Raw genomic sequence first — 14,225 nt, 5'->3', positions numbered from 1 at the left:
CAAATCGATTACAAAAGCATTTACCAAAAAATAGATACAGTCTTGCAATGTTTCGACTTCTCCAAAAAGGAAAAAGAAAACACTCAGTTTTAAAATAGTAAAATTCATTTGATAGTTGCCACTGATCAGGCGGGAGTTTCTAATTTGAAAGTCGTCTATATTTATCGTGGGATAATAGGGCCGAATTCAATATTTACATATTCTAGTTGATTTTGATAACTTTTCCAACATTTTATTATCGCTACTTCAAGATTGTTTTGGAAATGTTATCATACTAATGGTGAAACCTTCCTCAATACAGTACGCCTGCATGTTTGTTTTTAAACTGACAAAGAAGGAAGCACCTTTGATCGATTGTCGACGAAAACGGTTGACCATTTTTGCTCCACGCGATGGTCAGGGGTTTCTCTCCGACAACTTCACATTTGATGTGCGCCGTGTCTCCTTTTCGAAGTGTCTTCGAGTTGAAAGCATTCTTGAAGTGAGCCGACACTGGAATACCAAAATATTACAAAACTTTTATGAGGGAATTAGGTAAAAAAAAAAAGCTCGAGCAAACATTGCTAATATTGAAAGTAAACATATTGCTAAAAAAACACTTCCTGTGTAACGTTTCGGGAATCAGCACATGCACGAACAAGTGTGCATGTATTTGGTATGCTATGCGGAGCGCAAGTTTGTAGGATTGTGGGATAGTGGGTAGACCTCAAGGCAGCTTGCTCTGAGGTCTACCCACTATCCTACAATCAAAGCCAATCAGAACTCGGCATCGCTCTGACGTCACCAGAGCGTCTGCGCGAGAAGCAGACGACTTGCTCTCCGCATAGACACTACCAGCTCAAGAAACGCAGGGCTTGGCCTATCGTGGTCACGCTTCTTGCTTCGTGAATGGTTCTTCGCCATTCTTATCGGCTTATGTCGCGCTCTCATTGGCGACGCAGCGATAATGAGATGCTGGGGGTTGTCCACACCTTGCGTTGCTTAAGGTTTAGGTGATCAGAGATTTTCAAGGATTCACCCGCGCATCTGCAATTTCAGTGTAAATTATGTAGATATTTTGGGTTACAATTCCTCACTACACATTTTTACATTTCCTCATATTATTAATGACGAAACGTGCATTATATACGACAATTGAGGGGAACTTTGTGTAGGCCGTATGTACTAATATATATTTTAGAGCGCAGCTCTTAGGCGTCCGTTTCCGCGTTTCGCAGCGTCGCCGTCGGCGTCGGCGTAACCGCTCCCACTAAATTTGCGGGAAATTGAATTGGTGTTGAGGTCACGTGACGTTCGCTTTTTTGCTAAATCTGGCAGCGAAACTGTATTTGTTTATTTCCCGATAAATTTAGTGGGTTAAGGTTCCCCGCTATATTTAGCGGGCAAATTGGTATAACTTGACCTCAACACCAATTCAGTTTCCCCGCTAAATTTAGCGGGGAAAATGACGTCACATGACTTCGTGTCACGTCACCTATGAAGAAATTCCGCGGAAAGAGGAGAGGAAGAGGAAAGGAGGAGAAGAAGGGAAGGGGAGGGAGGGAAAAAGGAAACAGAGAAGAGGAAGAGGAGAAGTGAAGAGGAGGAGGAGGAAGAAAGGAGGAGGATAGAAGGAGACAGGATAGGGAGGAGGGCGGGCACACCCTCCCCTCCGTGCCTTCCCCTCCTCCTCCTGAAGAGCTGCACAATAGTTGCGCGTTACAGAGGTTTGTAAACGTATTTCATTTTATTTATTTATTTATTTGGTTCTGCGGTAGAGTTCCGCAACAAAAAGTCGTAAGTGTCTCACCAAGCCTTAGCCCCCCTTTGGTTCACAGAGGGAAATAAGCAGACATATTTGGCATAATAGAAACATAACTAGTATGCATAAAAATATATATAAATGTAAAAGCAATGTAAAGCGAATTTATATCAATTAAAGAAAAGTTAAAAATATATATTCAGCAAATCAAAGCTATAGTATTGTTCACTATTAAATCCTACGAGTTAGAAACAGATTCAAATAAACAAGTACTATAGTGAAATAAAAACATCAGAATAAGGGCACAATATATTATGGCATTACAAAGCAAGACACCAGGCCCCTAAATGAAGACATTGAAATAAACTTACAGGAAGATCCATTGGTGTATTCTAAGGGAATGCATTAGCATGACCCTTGGAAACGTTACACACGTCCGCCTTTGGGAAAGGCTAACACTGACCCCTTCGCATTTCTGTTATGCTTCCTCTATGTTTTTTTTTTTTTTTTTGCTGTCTCTTTTCGGCCTTGTCACGAGGTCAGTGTTAGCGTTTACTAAAGTGGGACGTCTGTGACACTTCTCAAGGGTCATGCCAGCGGATTCCCTAAGAATTCACCAACGAATCTACCTGTAATTTGTTTTCAGCCTTTTTTGTACTCTGCTTGTCAGAGTACGTTGACGGCCTATCATACGGTCATCCATATCACTAGTGGAAAAAAACCGCATCCATACAACTCGTGGAAGAAACCGCATCCATATCACTAGTGAGTGCAGGGAACCACACCTATCATTTTTGTGTACACACACATCACAGCCCACACACCACTACTACGAAAGTCCAGCCGAAGAACAACCGGCGGCGGCAAAGCGGGAGCTGAGCACGCCCGCATTCCACCGCAACACATCCTAGAAAACAAAGCCGTAGTGCTGAATGACATGGCATCATAAGAGAAGATCAGCGCTGCGCACAGATTGGACACGACAATTGCATCAACGTTCGGCACAAACTCGACTCGAAGCCGAGCGCTGACGCGGCACTCGTTTCCATTCTGTGTGCAGCGTTGGCCTTCTCTGGTGTCGCCATCTCATTCACCACTACGGCTTTGTTATCTGGGAGGTGTTGCGCGGGGCCTCCTCCCCTCTGTCTCCGCGCCAGCTGTGCACGTGACTTCGACAATTTTCACGGAAACCCGGCGGTGTCTGTCAGTTTGTAAGCGCCGAGGAGAGAGGTTGGCGCTTGCTGATGCCAGCGCTTCGAACCGATTAGAGCGTCCCACGCGTCACCCTCTCCCCCTCCTTCTTTCTAGTTTCCCGACGCTGACAAACGAACGACGCCACCGGGGTTTTGTCAAAAGGAGCTTTCTAATGCCAAAGCGTTAAAAACAATATATAAATATAAAATTACAAATCAAAACATGGCATTCGAACACAGCATTTTGAAACATGTGTCTAAAGATGCAGACAAACAAATTGCATATCACGCTACAAAGCAAATGTATGTGCGAGTCAATCCTTGATATTACAAATGACAAGACAGTTATATGAGCTTCCCAACTGCTTTCCATTCCTACGTAAGTTGTGCATGGTTTTTATATTCAAGGAGATGGTGTCATCTCCTTGAATATAAACACCATGGCAGGGAGAGTTTGCTTACCATGAACTTTCAGTTCGATGACTTTGCTGATGCCCGAACCCACGCCGTTGCTCGCTTGGCACAAATAGAAGCCCGTGTCGTTACGCTCCGCTTCACGCACCATTAGGGAGCCGTTTTCGAGGGCGTGAATATGGGAGTTGCTGATGATCACCTTATACTCAGACGGCCTCGACCCTGGAAGCAAAAAAAAAAAAAAAAAAAAGAGCCAAAATGATAAGAGAAGAGACGTTATGTTTTTTCAGACCAATCGAGCTCTTGGCTTTTGATATCTTTATACTTCTGTTCACACTATTTCTTTGCTTCGGTAAGAGATGTATAGATTAGAAACTATTATTGAAGTTTGACGTAGGATCCGGATAACGTACAGGGTGTTATTTATTTCTGCATTACCCACAGCGCGAAATCAGGCATTACAGTGGCGTGGGGGGGGGGGGGGAGGGGGATATACATAGAAAACGCATACGGTGTCAGTCAGACCTCTGCTCCACGGCAGATGAATCATTCAAACATCACATAAACCTTATGAATTATACAAGGAAATAGAAGCTTTTAAACAAAACACACAAACTAAGCTTATAAATCATGCAAGCGAATGCAAGTTAATATAAAAAAACTCAAGTTAGATTTAATCTAACATGGGAAAAACTCATCATTTGATAGTAAAGCAACCACAGCCGGAGGCAATAGATTCCGTTCATAGATAGTTCTTGGAAAATAGGACATCCTAAATACCTCTGTTCTGGACGAAACTTCTTGCATCGTTAAAATATGGTCAACACTCTCCGATTGATAGTGGGGCCGCATTATATACATGTCTTCTTGTATACCAACTGTCAAATGGTAAATGCTGTAAAACAACTTCAAACAAAGTCTTCTTCTGCGAGTTTCGAGTAACTCCCATTTTAAGGTATTGTTTGTGCGTGACGCAATGAAATCTGTAGTATAGTTCCCGTTTACAAACAGAGCGGCTAAGTTCTGCAGTATTTCTGGCTCTATTTTGTCACGTGCTGTAGGCACATGACAAGATCATGATGTTATTCATGCTGTCTAAAACTTGAGACTAGGAAGGAAGTTGAAAATAACTTTTCGCGTCTCAGGGTGTGAACGTCATGATTAATACGCACCATCTCAATTACATTTCGACCGTCTCTCCGCTAATACAGGTGTGTTTTCTTTGCATCACTGTTTTGTTATAAAAACGCCGTAAAAGCAACACTAATGCGGTTCGTTCAGGTCAGTTTAGAAAACAACCAGGGGGACATAACTCAGAGGGCTAATTGTCACAATAAGTCGAATAATCAAATAAAGGTAGTTTGCTGGCTTTTTAGTTAGTACAAATAAACGTGTGGTTTGAATTAGAAACTTGCTGAGCGTCACCGAAAACCACAAAATCAGAAAATGTTAGAAAGGTTTGAAATGCGTGGGAAGCGGGGTGGTGCGCCAAAGCTATCACTCGTGCAGCCAGCGCAAGGCTGGTGGTGTGAAAAAAAAACGGAAGATAATCTCGTCGTCTTCGCTTTTGCACCACAAAAATAAACAAAAATAAAGCCCCAAAAAACATAAAAAACGACCGGGCGTAACGTACCGGCGTCTGTACCATGCCAGGTTTGCCTTTTCAAGGCAACCAATACATTTTTTTTTACTTCGTACGCAAGGCTACCAAGGCTGATTGCGCGGGCCAGCGGATTGGTCTGACGGCTCATTTGAACGCTCCCTCGCGCGAGTAGGCTTTACAGTGTTGTACACAAGAAAAATGCATGTAAAAAAAAAAAAGGAACAACACGAAATTTCTGTAAGTTGACAATGAGCTCTACCTGACGACTTCTCCCACCAGATTCGTGGAGGCGGGAAACCTTCGGCTTGGCAGTCCACCACCACGTTTTCTCCGACGACCGCCGACTTCTCCTTCGGAGCAACTTTCCATCTTGGTGGCACTGAAGGAGGGAAAGGGAAATACAACAGTGCGTCCATGAGCGAGAGTAGAGGGGAAGGTTACTTCAAAACATATTCACGGGAAAAGAAAGGCCATGCGTGATTAACCTGTTCGACAAGTTGACAAAAAAGTGGGCACTTTTACTGTTTCAATCCACCGTACGGGAGTGGCGCTAAAAGCCTACCTTGATGGACGAGTCTTCGAATTTGTTCTATAATGGTGGCTAATGGGTGGCTTTTTGCTACGCTCGTGGTAACGTTTTAGAAACGTAATAATTTAGAGCTAAATTAAGTTAACTGATCTCCACCGTAAAGGTATTCCGCTCTCCATCATAGATGAGTATTGCGTACGTGTGTTACAAATGTTACATATAACAGCAGCCCAGCCTTTACAGCTTTATGCGGAAACTGAATATGGATAAAAGTTTAAGCTGCAAGACATAATTAATGAGGCTTGCAAAATGGAATGGTTTTAAGGTGATTTCAATAAGATTAAATAACAATATGCTGTTGATAATAATGACTTTCCTATATAAATAATCGCAGATCATAGAGATATAGACTGTCGGGTTTTAGACGTGCAGCTGGTTTCGCAAAACTTGAATGCAGATAACTTCAAAATTATTTTTAATAAAAGATTTGACCATTAACTAAAGATGCCTGAGGGCAGGTAAAATAGCTTTGAGTCTTGGTAAATGTCGTGTTTTTCTGAAAATTGAAATACTTTGCTAAGAAAACGCCATTTTTTTAAATTTGCATACCTGAGAAAATCACGAATGTCGCCATTTTATTTGAAAACTAACAACGCATTTAATTCTCACGAGTATCAACACGATTATATATTTTGAAATTATATACACTACTGTTGCGTACCTTGCACAGTGAGTAAGATCGAGACACGAACGCGTTTTTAGCTATAGGTTTAGAAAACGTGATGAGAGAGAGAAAACGATTTTAGGGGTTTACAGCGCAAAAGCTACAAGGCCATCTGCGCCAAACTAACTGAAAGAATTTTGTACTGTAGGAAGGGTTTCACAAAGGTGTGACCAGAAAACTAGAATTGGTGTCAAATATCAATACCACCAGGAAAGTATACTACTCGTTCAAAAGAAACTAGAAGATTCAATCCCACAAGAAGAGCAAGATGGAATGAGGTATGGTGTTGGAAATACTCAGGAAAATGAATGCGTGCGCTTGGGCTGAACGCCGGGACACAACAACAAAACAGTGAGCCTCTCGCAACTCTGACCGCAGCCTGGTGGATCTTCCCATCAAAGGAGATACCTAGCAGTTATGAAAGAGTGTTCAATTCTCAGACAGCACAGCAAAGTTTCATGAAGTCGGCTGTTGGACGATGAGCTTTAATAAACTCCCAAAGCAGGTTTGGTGACATGTAGCTTATTTTCTCACTATATGTGCCATTCCGACTGCCAACGACGAAGAATCGAGGACTTCACCAAAAGTTTTATATCTTGATAGGGTAAACAGGGCAAATATTGGGCACAGTTACTTGCAGACTCTCCAAGCATGTCAGCTTCTTTGGTGAGTAGTATGCCGACGTGACTAAGTGCCACACACATTTTTCATATTTTGACCATCATGCAAAGTAGAGTTAATTTTATGTCAAATTTGTTGTAAAAGCATATTTTTAGTATTTTTAAGGGAGCGAACTGCGAGACTCACACTTTGAGAGTCAACAAACAGAACCGCCCCCAGTATTTTCCTGTCGATAATATATTCAATCTCCATTTATACCTTATAAAACTGCGCAGTAAAAATGGTGGCAAAAGCAAAACGTAATAACTAGGCACAAATATAGTACTTGACACGATAGTGTCGCGAGAGTCGACGTTCTCTGAGCACATGTATACATAGGGTGTTGTGATGAAAATCAAGGCTCAGTGGTTTTAGCACGATTGTCTCGCTATTTTTTCTGGGGACAATGTGTGCCAGCCGTAAGTTGTTACGTCTTTAGGAATATGCACTAATTTCTGCGGCCGTAATGAAGTGTTTCACGCTTTATTAAACATCGTATTGCACATTATGCAAAAGCTGCTCACAATAAAAAATGAAATATTTGGCTTACGGCTAAAGAATATTTTGTTTTGTTAAGCGCACCATCCTGTAAGGACATGCTGTAAAACCATTATTTTCGCGAGTCTTTAATTTTCGCGAATTTCGTGAATTGAAAAATTCGCGAAACTTGAAAGCAAGCGAAAATTTCGGTTCTTAAGAGTTTCGATGAGGTGTCTGGAATTTGCGAAATTTAGTGGCCGCGATTATGTCCTTTGTGAACAATTCGCGAACAATAGGGGCCGCGAAAATGGGGAGTTTTACATTATTGTATGCTGTAATACTTTGCCACGTTAATATCATATAAAAAAGTGCTATTTTAACAATTTTTATAAAATTGAAAAAAAGACAATAGAAAAAAAAAAAAAAACGTTGAGGCGAGATTCAATTCGAACGTTCGTCGTAGAGCCAAGAGCTGAATAGAAAACAATCAAGTGACGAGCATCGACAGAGCACTTTTTTTTCTTTTTCTAAAATATTTGAGGAATTTTTTGAAAACTTTATTGTGAACTTGCCAGAAGTCTGTCATAAGCAAGCTTGATTACAGGTTAAACTTGCAAAACTAAAACGTCATGAAGACGCCAATTTAATTTGACACCAAGAATAGCATCACAGAAACGAGCTCGTTGCCAATTCCGTCTCCACACATATACACCCTAACCACGATTGACATCCGCGGTATTCTATCACATGAACTCTTCAACTTCCCAAATAGAACTAAAGAGAATGTAGATCTACAAAGTAGGGAATAGGGATCAGTGGGCGAGTGTGGCTAGCGCACACCAGCTCGGAACTCTTGGAGCGAAAGCTCGCGCTGCAGAACCGAAGGGTTTTGGGTTTAATCCCTACCCCTGCCCGCTTCGATCTGGATGAGCATCATAAAAGCGTGCGGTAGTCTATCCTACCGCTTGAAGCAAGTTAAAGACCCGAGGCTAGCGGCTGTATTGCAATGGCTAAATTTCTCATCTTTAGCCAGCGTTACTAGAACACTCAGTTGGGAAACTCGCCGTCGAAACCTAGCTGGGCCGTTGGCGTCCACCGAGACCGAGCTAAATACGACAACAGCGCCACTCTTTATCATTTGTCTGTACTGTGGTCACCTTGAGCATTCAGAAAGCATGTTTTTTGCGTAAAACCAAATGAAAAAGACCTTTTTTGTATGAAATTTATTGGAGTTTAGTACAAAATGAAGGGCGCGTGATGTTTTTAAAATCTTTAGTTTGCAAGGTTTTGCGGCACGATTAATATTGTTTTTATACCACCATGCCTCAGCGGTGTTTTCAGGCAGCGCGTCCCGACCTAGGTGCATTTAAACTTCGGTAGTAAGACGCGGCGCGACCGCTGTAACCTCTTCCACTGTACCTGCTTCGGCGCCAAAATGGGCGATTAAAGCCAAAATAAAAGTCACGTGCAGTTCCTCGAGTGGCCGCTGCGGCAGAAATGGCGGCGTTGTGTTTGCCATTAGCTCACTCCTCGGGAACAGATCGGGGCCACTTTTCAGAGCAGTCTCTATGGCAGTTTTTAAACTGAGTGGTTTAGTAACGTTGGTTTTAACTGAGACACCAGACGCACATAAAGGCTGACTAAGTTCCGGTCGTAGAAACATACGCACAACGTTACTATTTTACAGAGTAATGAATTATGGCGAATGAGGTAAAACTGCGTTTTAAACTTGGATACAAAAAAAAAATAATGAAGTTTTCCAACTTTCCGGAAGAATTCACGCAGTTTCTATTCTGTCGCCTTATAGCTGCCGCGGGCAAAAAGAAACAAAAAAGCAACGACGTTATTCCACCTTTTAATCGATATGAACCAACTAGCCCAAACCAAAGTTTTATTCCACATTTTAAATGTTGAGATCTGCGTGTTGCCTGGTGAAGCATCACCCCATGAATCAATTTGAGCTTTCTTTCCGACCTTAATTATAGAAAACACAACAAAAAACTCAGACTCTCCATCGCTCCACTTCGACCGCGTGGGCCACACTGAGAGGATGGCACCTAGTCTCGCGCGTCACGCGGCAAAACACTTATATTTCTACTAGATCTCGGTCCCAGCTAGCGGCGCTTCCCTTTGAAGAAATTCGCGCCGCACTTGAGACGTGGGGAGCTCACGCCCGGTTCTCCGGACACGAACCCCAAGCGCTCTCCGTAAGGCTCGCCGAGCCCCGCTCCGCCGCCACCTCTTTATTTTCTTTGTTCGTTTTGTATTATTGTCATTATTATGTTCATCGTTTTCACGCAGGCGCCTCGCTTTGTTCGGGCGTAAAAACCTTGGCCCCTTGCTTCAACAGCAGGAAAGGGAAAAGCTTTTGCCTGGGAGTCCTTGTCGCTTCAAACTACCTTAAATCCATTAATTCCGTTAATCACGAGAACCGAGTTATGCAGCACGTCCGCCCGACGATAAGAGGACCGCCACTACGGCACGCCGTGAGTTAAAGGAGCCACTCAAACGTAAGAACAAATATACACCGAAAAACTATAAAACATTTGCGGGCCACGAAAAAGGGTCTTACCACTTGTCGGTCGTAATTTGGTTATGCCCTCGGTTCCGGGAGCGAGTGCTGCATGCTTTTATGCGCATTCGACACGGAAAGTGCCATAATATTCGCAAAGAGATAAAAAGAAAAAAATGGGGAAATAAAGGGAGAGGGGGAAACGAATGAAGGAGAGTTCGTTCAAAGTAGACCGCATCTGTTCAAGTGTGCGCGAGCTTAGGGCTTCAATTGAATTGTGCGGCATGGGGTACTTGGAATATCCGCAAAGGCGCGATGGGTGCTGGGTGACAGGGTTGAAAAAGGTAACCAGGCAAAATGCACCATTTTAATTTCGCTAGTTTAGATATAAATGGGACGCATTCAAACCGTAAGCTATACCGTATGATCCGAACGAGGCAGCTATTAAGAATGGGATAAAAATCCCCAACAATCATTTCGAAAAACATCTCCCCTGCACAGTCATCATATTTTAATACGGAGCGTGTTTAAATGTATCCGAGTACGGCGACGGAATTTCGACAGCCTCTTTTCGCAAGTTCGCGTTTCGTCGTACCCACTCGAGACGAGCAGATTGGCACACGTCTGCATAAATTAGTCGTGTATTGACTTGCTCTGAGAGAGAGAAAAAAAATAGTGTCGAAGCCACGACGGGAGAAGGCATTTGATCATTCGAATATGCTTGCGATAAGAAGCCCTCAGTGGGGCCGCCTCTGACACGGTGTACCGAGATTGAGGTCGTGCCTTTTACGATCGTTATGCAGGCAATTCGAAAGTTCCATGTCGATCTACTCCCCAGGAAAATAGATCGCATATTAGATGGGGTTGACTAAAGTTCGTCGTCCGCGGAATTGTTTTATGCGGAGAGTTTGAGCAGAAAATCTCTTTTCTAGAGATTGACTTTTTCATCTTCAAGAATTGAAGAAGCGACAATATTATGATTCCACGAATAATATATGTCACCGCGAAGAAACAACAGTTGCAAACTTTGCTTAGTTTGCTCCACAAAACAGACTTTTAGAAGCGATGAACATTGCAACTGTTCACTGTGCTTTCAAACAAGCTGCCCTAAAGCATTCTTAATGTATCTTACAGAAATTCTTCGACAGGTGCGCTTCATACTCGGGACCTGGCCAGACGCCCAATTGCGACTTCTTTGTGAGTCTCAAGATGTTGACCAGTCCTCCGTTCCTCTACGGCACAGTCAGAGCGACATCTGCGACAAGCCAGGCCGAAGTCTTTTGGGCATCGGCGTCAAGTTCACGCGCCATGGGGGTGCGAAAGCAGAACGTCCATCGGATCATATTTTTCCGAACGCTGTTGTTTCTTGTTTATGCCGGAGCACGTGAAAGCTCGTCTTCTGACACGAGCCTTTGGCATTGACAGTGGTACAACGGCATTTTGTTATCGGTTGATATTTGTTTTTCTGTTTAGAGACTGACTATAGAAGAGAAGACCTGCGCGTTTCCTCCTCTAAACGTCATCACTATTAGATCCCCTCAGCGTCCCTTAGGTAGTCCGGATTACAGTCACTGGATCCTGGGAAAGTAGCGCCAAGCTGCCCGTATGTTCGCCAAGTTGGTCCGTGAAATGAGCCATTTATTTTTGACCCCTCCGTTCTTTGTGAGCCGATCTAAATTCGCTGTGACGGGTAGCTTTATGGAGACGTTTCTCGTATACCGAGATTTTTCTAACCACACACCGGAGAAACAAGCGTTCATCTTCGTACCACCACGACATTCTCTGTCGGTGCTTGGAGGCACTGAAAAATATGTTCACTGTTTTAAAATAAGCAAGAAGAACAACATAATTGTAAGATGTCCGTGGTCATGTTTGATAAGTTGATTGCATACACAGTGCCAAAGACACTTATAATGGCGAGGAACGTTTCCAATGCGAGGATGCTTCATGGTGATCTTGGCGACTGGTTTAGAACAAGCCTCCGAAAGCTTCGAAGATTTTAATAGACCGAGATGGCGATTTCCATGGAGACGTAGACAGATTGTATCTGTTGTCGGTTCTACGTTATATTCGTCTACAATCCCGGACCGGTCGTCTCTGGCCGGGGTTGCTTCAGGTGCGTCATGCACCCACCGTGCCCCCCCCCCCCCCCCCCCCCCCCCCCTTCACAGTCAAAGAAGGCTCTGACCTTCGATGTCTCCTGCCCGCTGGGCGCGTATGTGGATTCCATCTTCGACGCACCCACGGAGATTGTCGGCACCGCCGAATTGTTTTCTGTGCAGCACCTGGGAGCAACAAACTTCCAATTGTCCGTCACCTCGTCGCCGGCCATGAGCCGCATCGTCAATGCCGGCGCCCTGAGCGCTGGTGGAACCCTCGTGTCAATCGTCCCCGTCGGACCGCGAGTAACAGCCATAATAAGCCTCTTCTTTCCGGTCTACGTCAAGAGCGAAGCACTCGCCGCTGCGCTCGAACATTACGGGAAGGTCCTGGACATCCGCTTTCGAGTGTTCCAAGACCACCCTACCCTGCGGACGAGCACGCGCTATATACGCATGGAAATGAAGGAGTCGACGCCTGTCCGAATTTCCTCCGCGTCGCGGCCATCGAGCAACCTTTGCCTACCGCGGCCTCCGACGCGTATGCCAAAGGTGCCTGCGGGAGAGCCACATCAAGGCGGCCTGCAACGTGCCCTACTGCACCCGCTGCGCCGCTTTCGGCCACGACTCGCCGGATGCGCGGCCGGTTGCGGACGTTGCGGGGCGGCCCACGCGACTGCACCCAACGTCGCGCCTACTCGTCCGTGGCAGGCCAGAGCCTGGACGAGATCTCGGCCGAGGCATCGACCCCTCGGGATGGAGCCCCTGCCACCCCTTCACCTGCAGCGTCGAACGCACCCGCCCCGACACCCGCCGTCGGCTTCACCGAATCTACCGTGCCCTCCCCGTCCGAGTCCACCGAGACAACCTCGCCTGAGCTCGATGCGACGACACCGCAGCCAGCGCCTGCTACCGCCATGGCCACGGGTGAAGATTCGAACGCGCCAGCAGCCATGCTTTCGAACGCGCCGGCAACCACATTTTTGAACGGCGCCAAGACCAGCGTTCCACTCCCCTCGAGCCCCCGCTCCGATGAAGCGCCGATACAACTTGAGTCCTCGACTGCGCCGGAATTTCAGTTCAGCCCGAGCCTCAACTGGAGCGACTTCACGGAGGGCTCGGACGAGGAACGCCTCGACATCCGCGAAACCGCCGGGGACACCGCCAAAGGAGTGGAAACCCGCCCAAGACCGCGTCACCGAGAACGACGCCGCAACGCAAGCCTGGAACTGCGGAGACTTCGCAGCCGCAGTCGCAGCCGACACGGTGGTGCTGAGGAGGGAAAGCGTGTCCTTTCCAGCAGCGACGAGCTCGCGACCCCGCAAGGCATCACACCCGCAGCAGCTCGCCTCAAGTGCTCGCGGAACGGCTTCCCTTGGCCCACTGGAAGCCTCAGTCGCCAGCTATCGTCCGAAACACCCTCGGATTAACAAAGAGCCGGTGACTCCTTTTCCTCCTCTTCGCACAGCTACCGGTCCTCACCCTGAATGTCCAGGGGTTCCGCAGTGCGACCAAACTATTTGAGGTTCTCCAGCTTGCCCGGACTGTCGGTTGCGAACTCCTCTTTCTTCAGGAGACAAATTTTGTTAGGCAACGCGACGTCACCCTCTTCAAGCAACGTTATAGTGGATTGTTTTTTTCTATTTTGCTACCACCCGGTTCTCGGGGGTAGGAATTGTTATTTTTAATCGCGCGCTCATGCAGCAAAGCTCGTGCTGCTTTGACCCCGATGGCCGATTCATCACATGGGATTTTTTTCTGGACGCCGCGTTTTTGTTTCGTGTGTGTTTACGCGCCGGCACAACCCTCGCACTCCACGGCATCCTACAAGAACTTGGATGTTTACCTCCTCGACGCGCGGCACTGCCTGGTACTCGGAGATTTCAACTGCGTCGTCGACTCCCGGCGCGACGTCAGGGGACCAGGGTACGGCCGCACTACATGGAACGCCCGCGAATTGAGACGGCTGATTGGACATTCCGACTTGGTGGACTGCTGGACCCTTCTCTAGGGCGCCACTTTCGAGCACACCTGGCAACGCGGTGGGTCAAGCAGCCGCCTGGACAGGGTCTACGTCACCGAGACCCTGGCCTCAGCCGTTCAAGCTTGTGGGGCTGTGGACTTCACACCCGCCATCGGTCACATCTCAGACCACCGGCCAGTGCTCGCGGAGCTCTGTCTGGTTTCCTCGACCGGGCAACAAAGCTTCTGGCGTTTGGACTCCCGCGTCCTGCAGGACCCGACGAGCCGCGACCGCCTAAAAGAAGTTT

General features: G+C 46.0%; 1 protein-coding gene across 1 annotated transcript in view; it reads right to left on the bottom strand.

Moving 5' to 3' along the window:
* Positions 1-14,225, bottom strand: part of LOC8040201 (Down syndrome cell adhesion molecule-like protein 1 homolog) — a 94,831-nt gene that overhangs the window by 37,849 nt on the left and 42,757 nt on the right. Inside the window, exons 7-9 of the mRNA XM_042286376.1 lie at positions 5,211-5,330; positions 3,397-3,570; positions 345-492 (exon numbers count right to left, since the gene is read on the bottom strand). Coding sequence (XP_042142310.1) covers positions 345-492; positions 3,397-3,570; positions 5,211-5,330 — 442 coding nt within the window. The remainder of the gene's footprint in view (positions 1-344; positions 493-3,396; positions 3,571-5,210; positions 5,331-14,225) is intronic.

This window comes from Ixodes scapularis, unplaced genomic scaffold (assembly GCF_016920785.2).
Source record: "Ixodes scapularis isolate PalLabHiFi unplaced genomic scaffold, ASM1692078v2 PGA_scaffold7__128_contigs__length_106722199, whole genome shotgun sequence".
In the NCBI taxonomy this organism is placed as follows: Eukaryota; Metazoa; Arthropoda; class Arachnida; order Ixodida; family Ixodidae; genus Ixodes; species Ixodes scapularis.
Note: the sequence above shows the minus strand (reverse complement) of the source record. Positions and strands in the feature narration are given on the sequence as shown.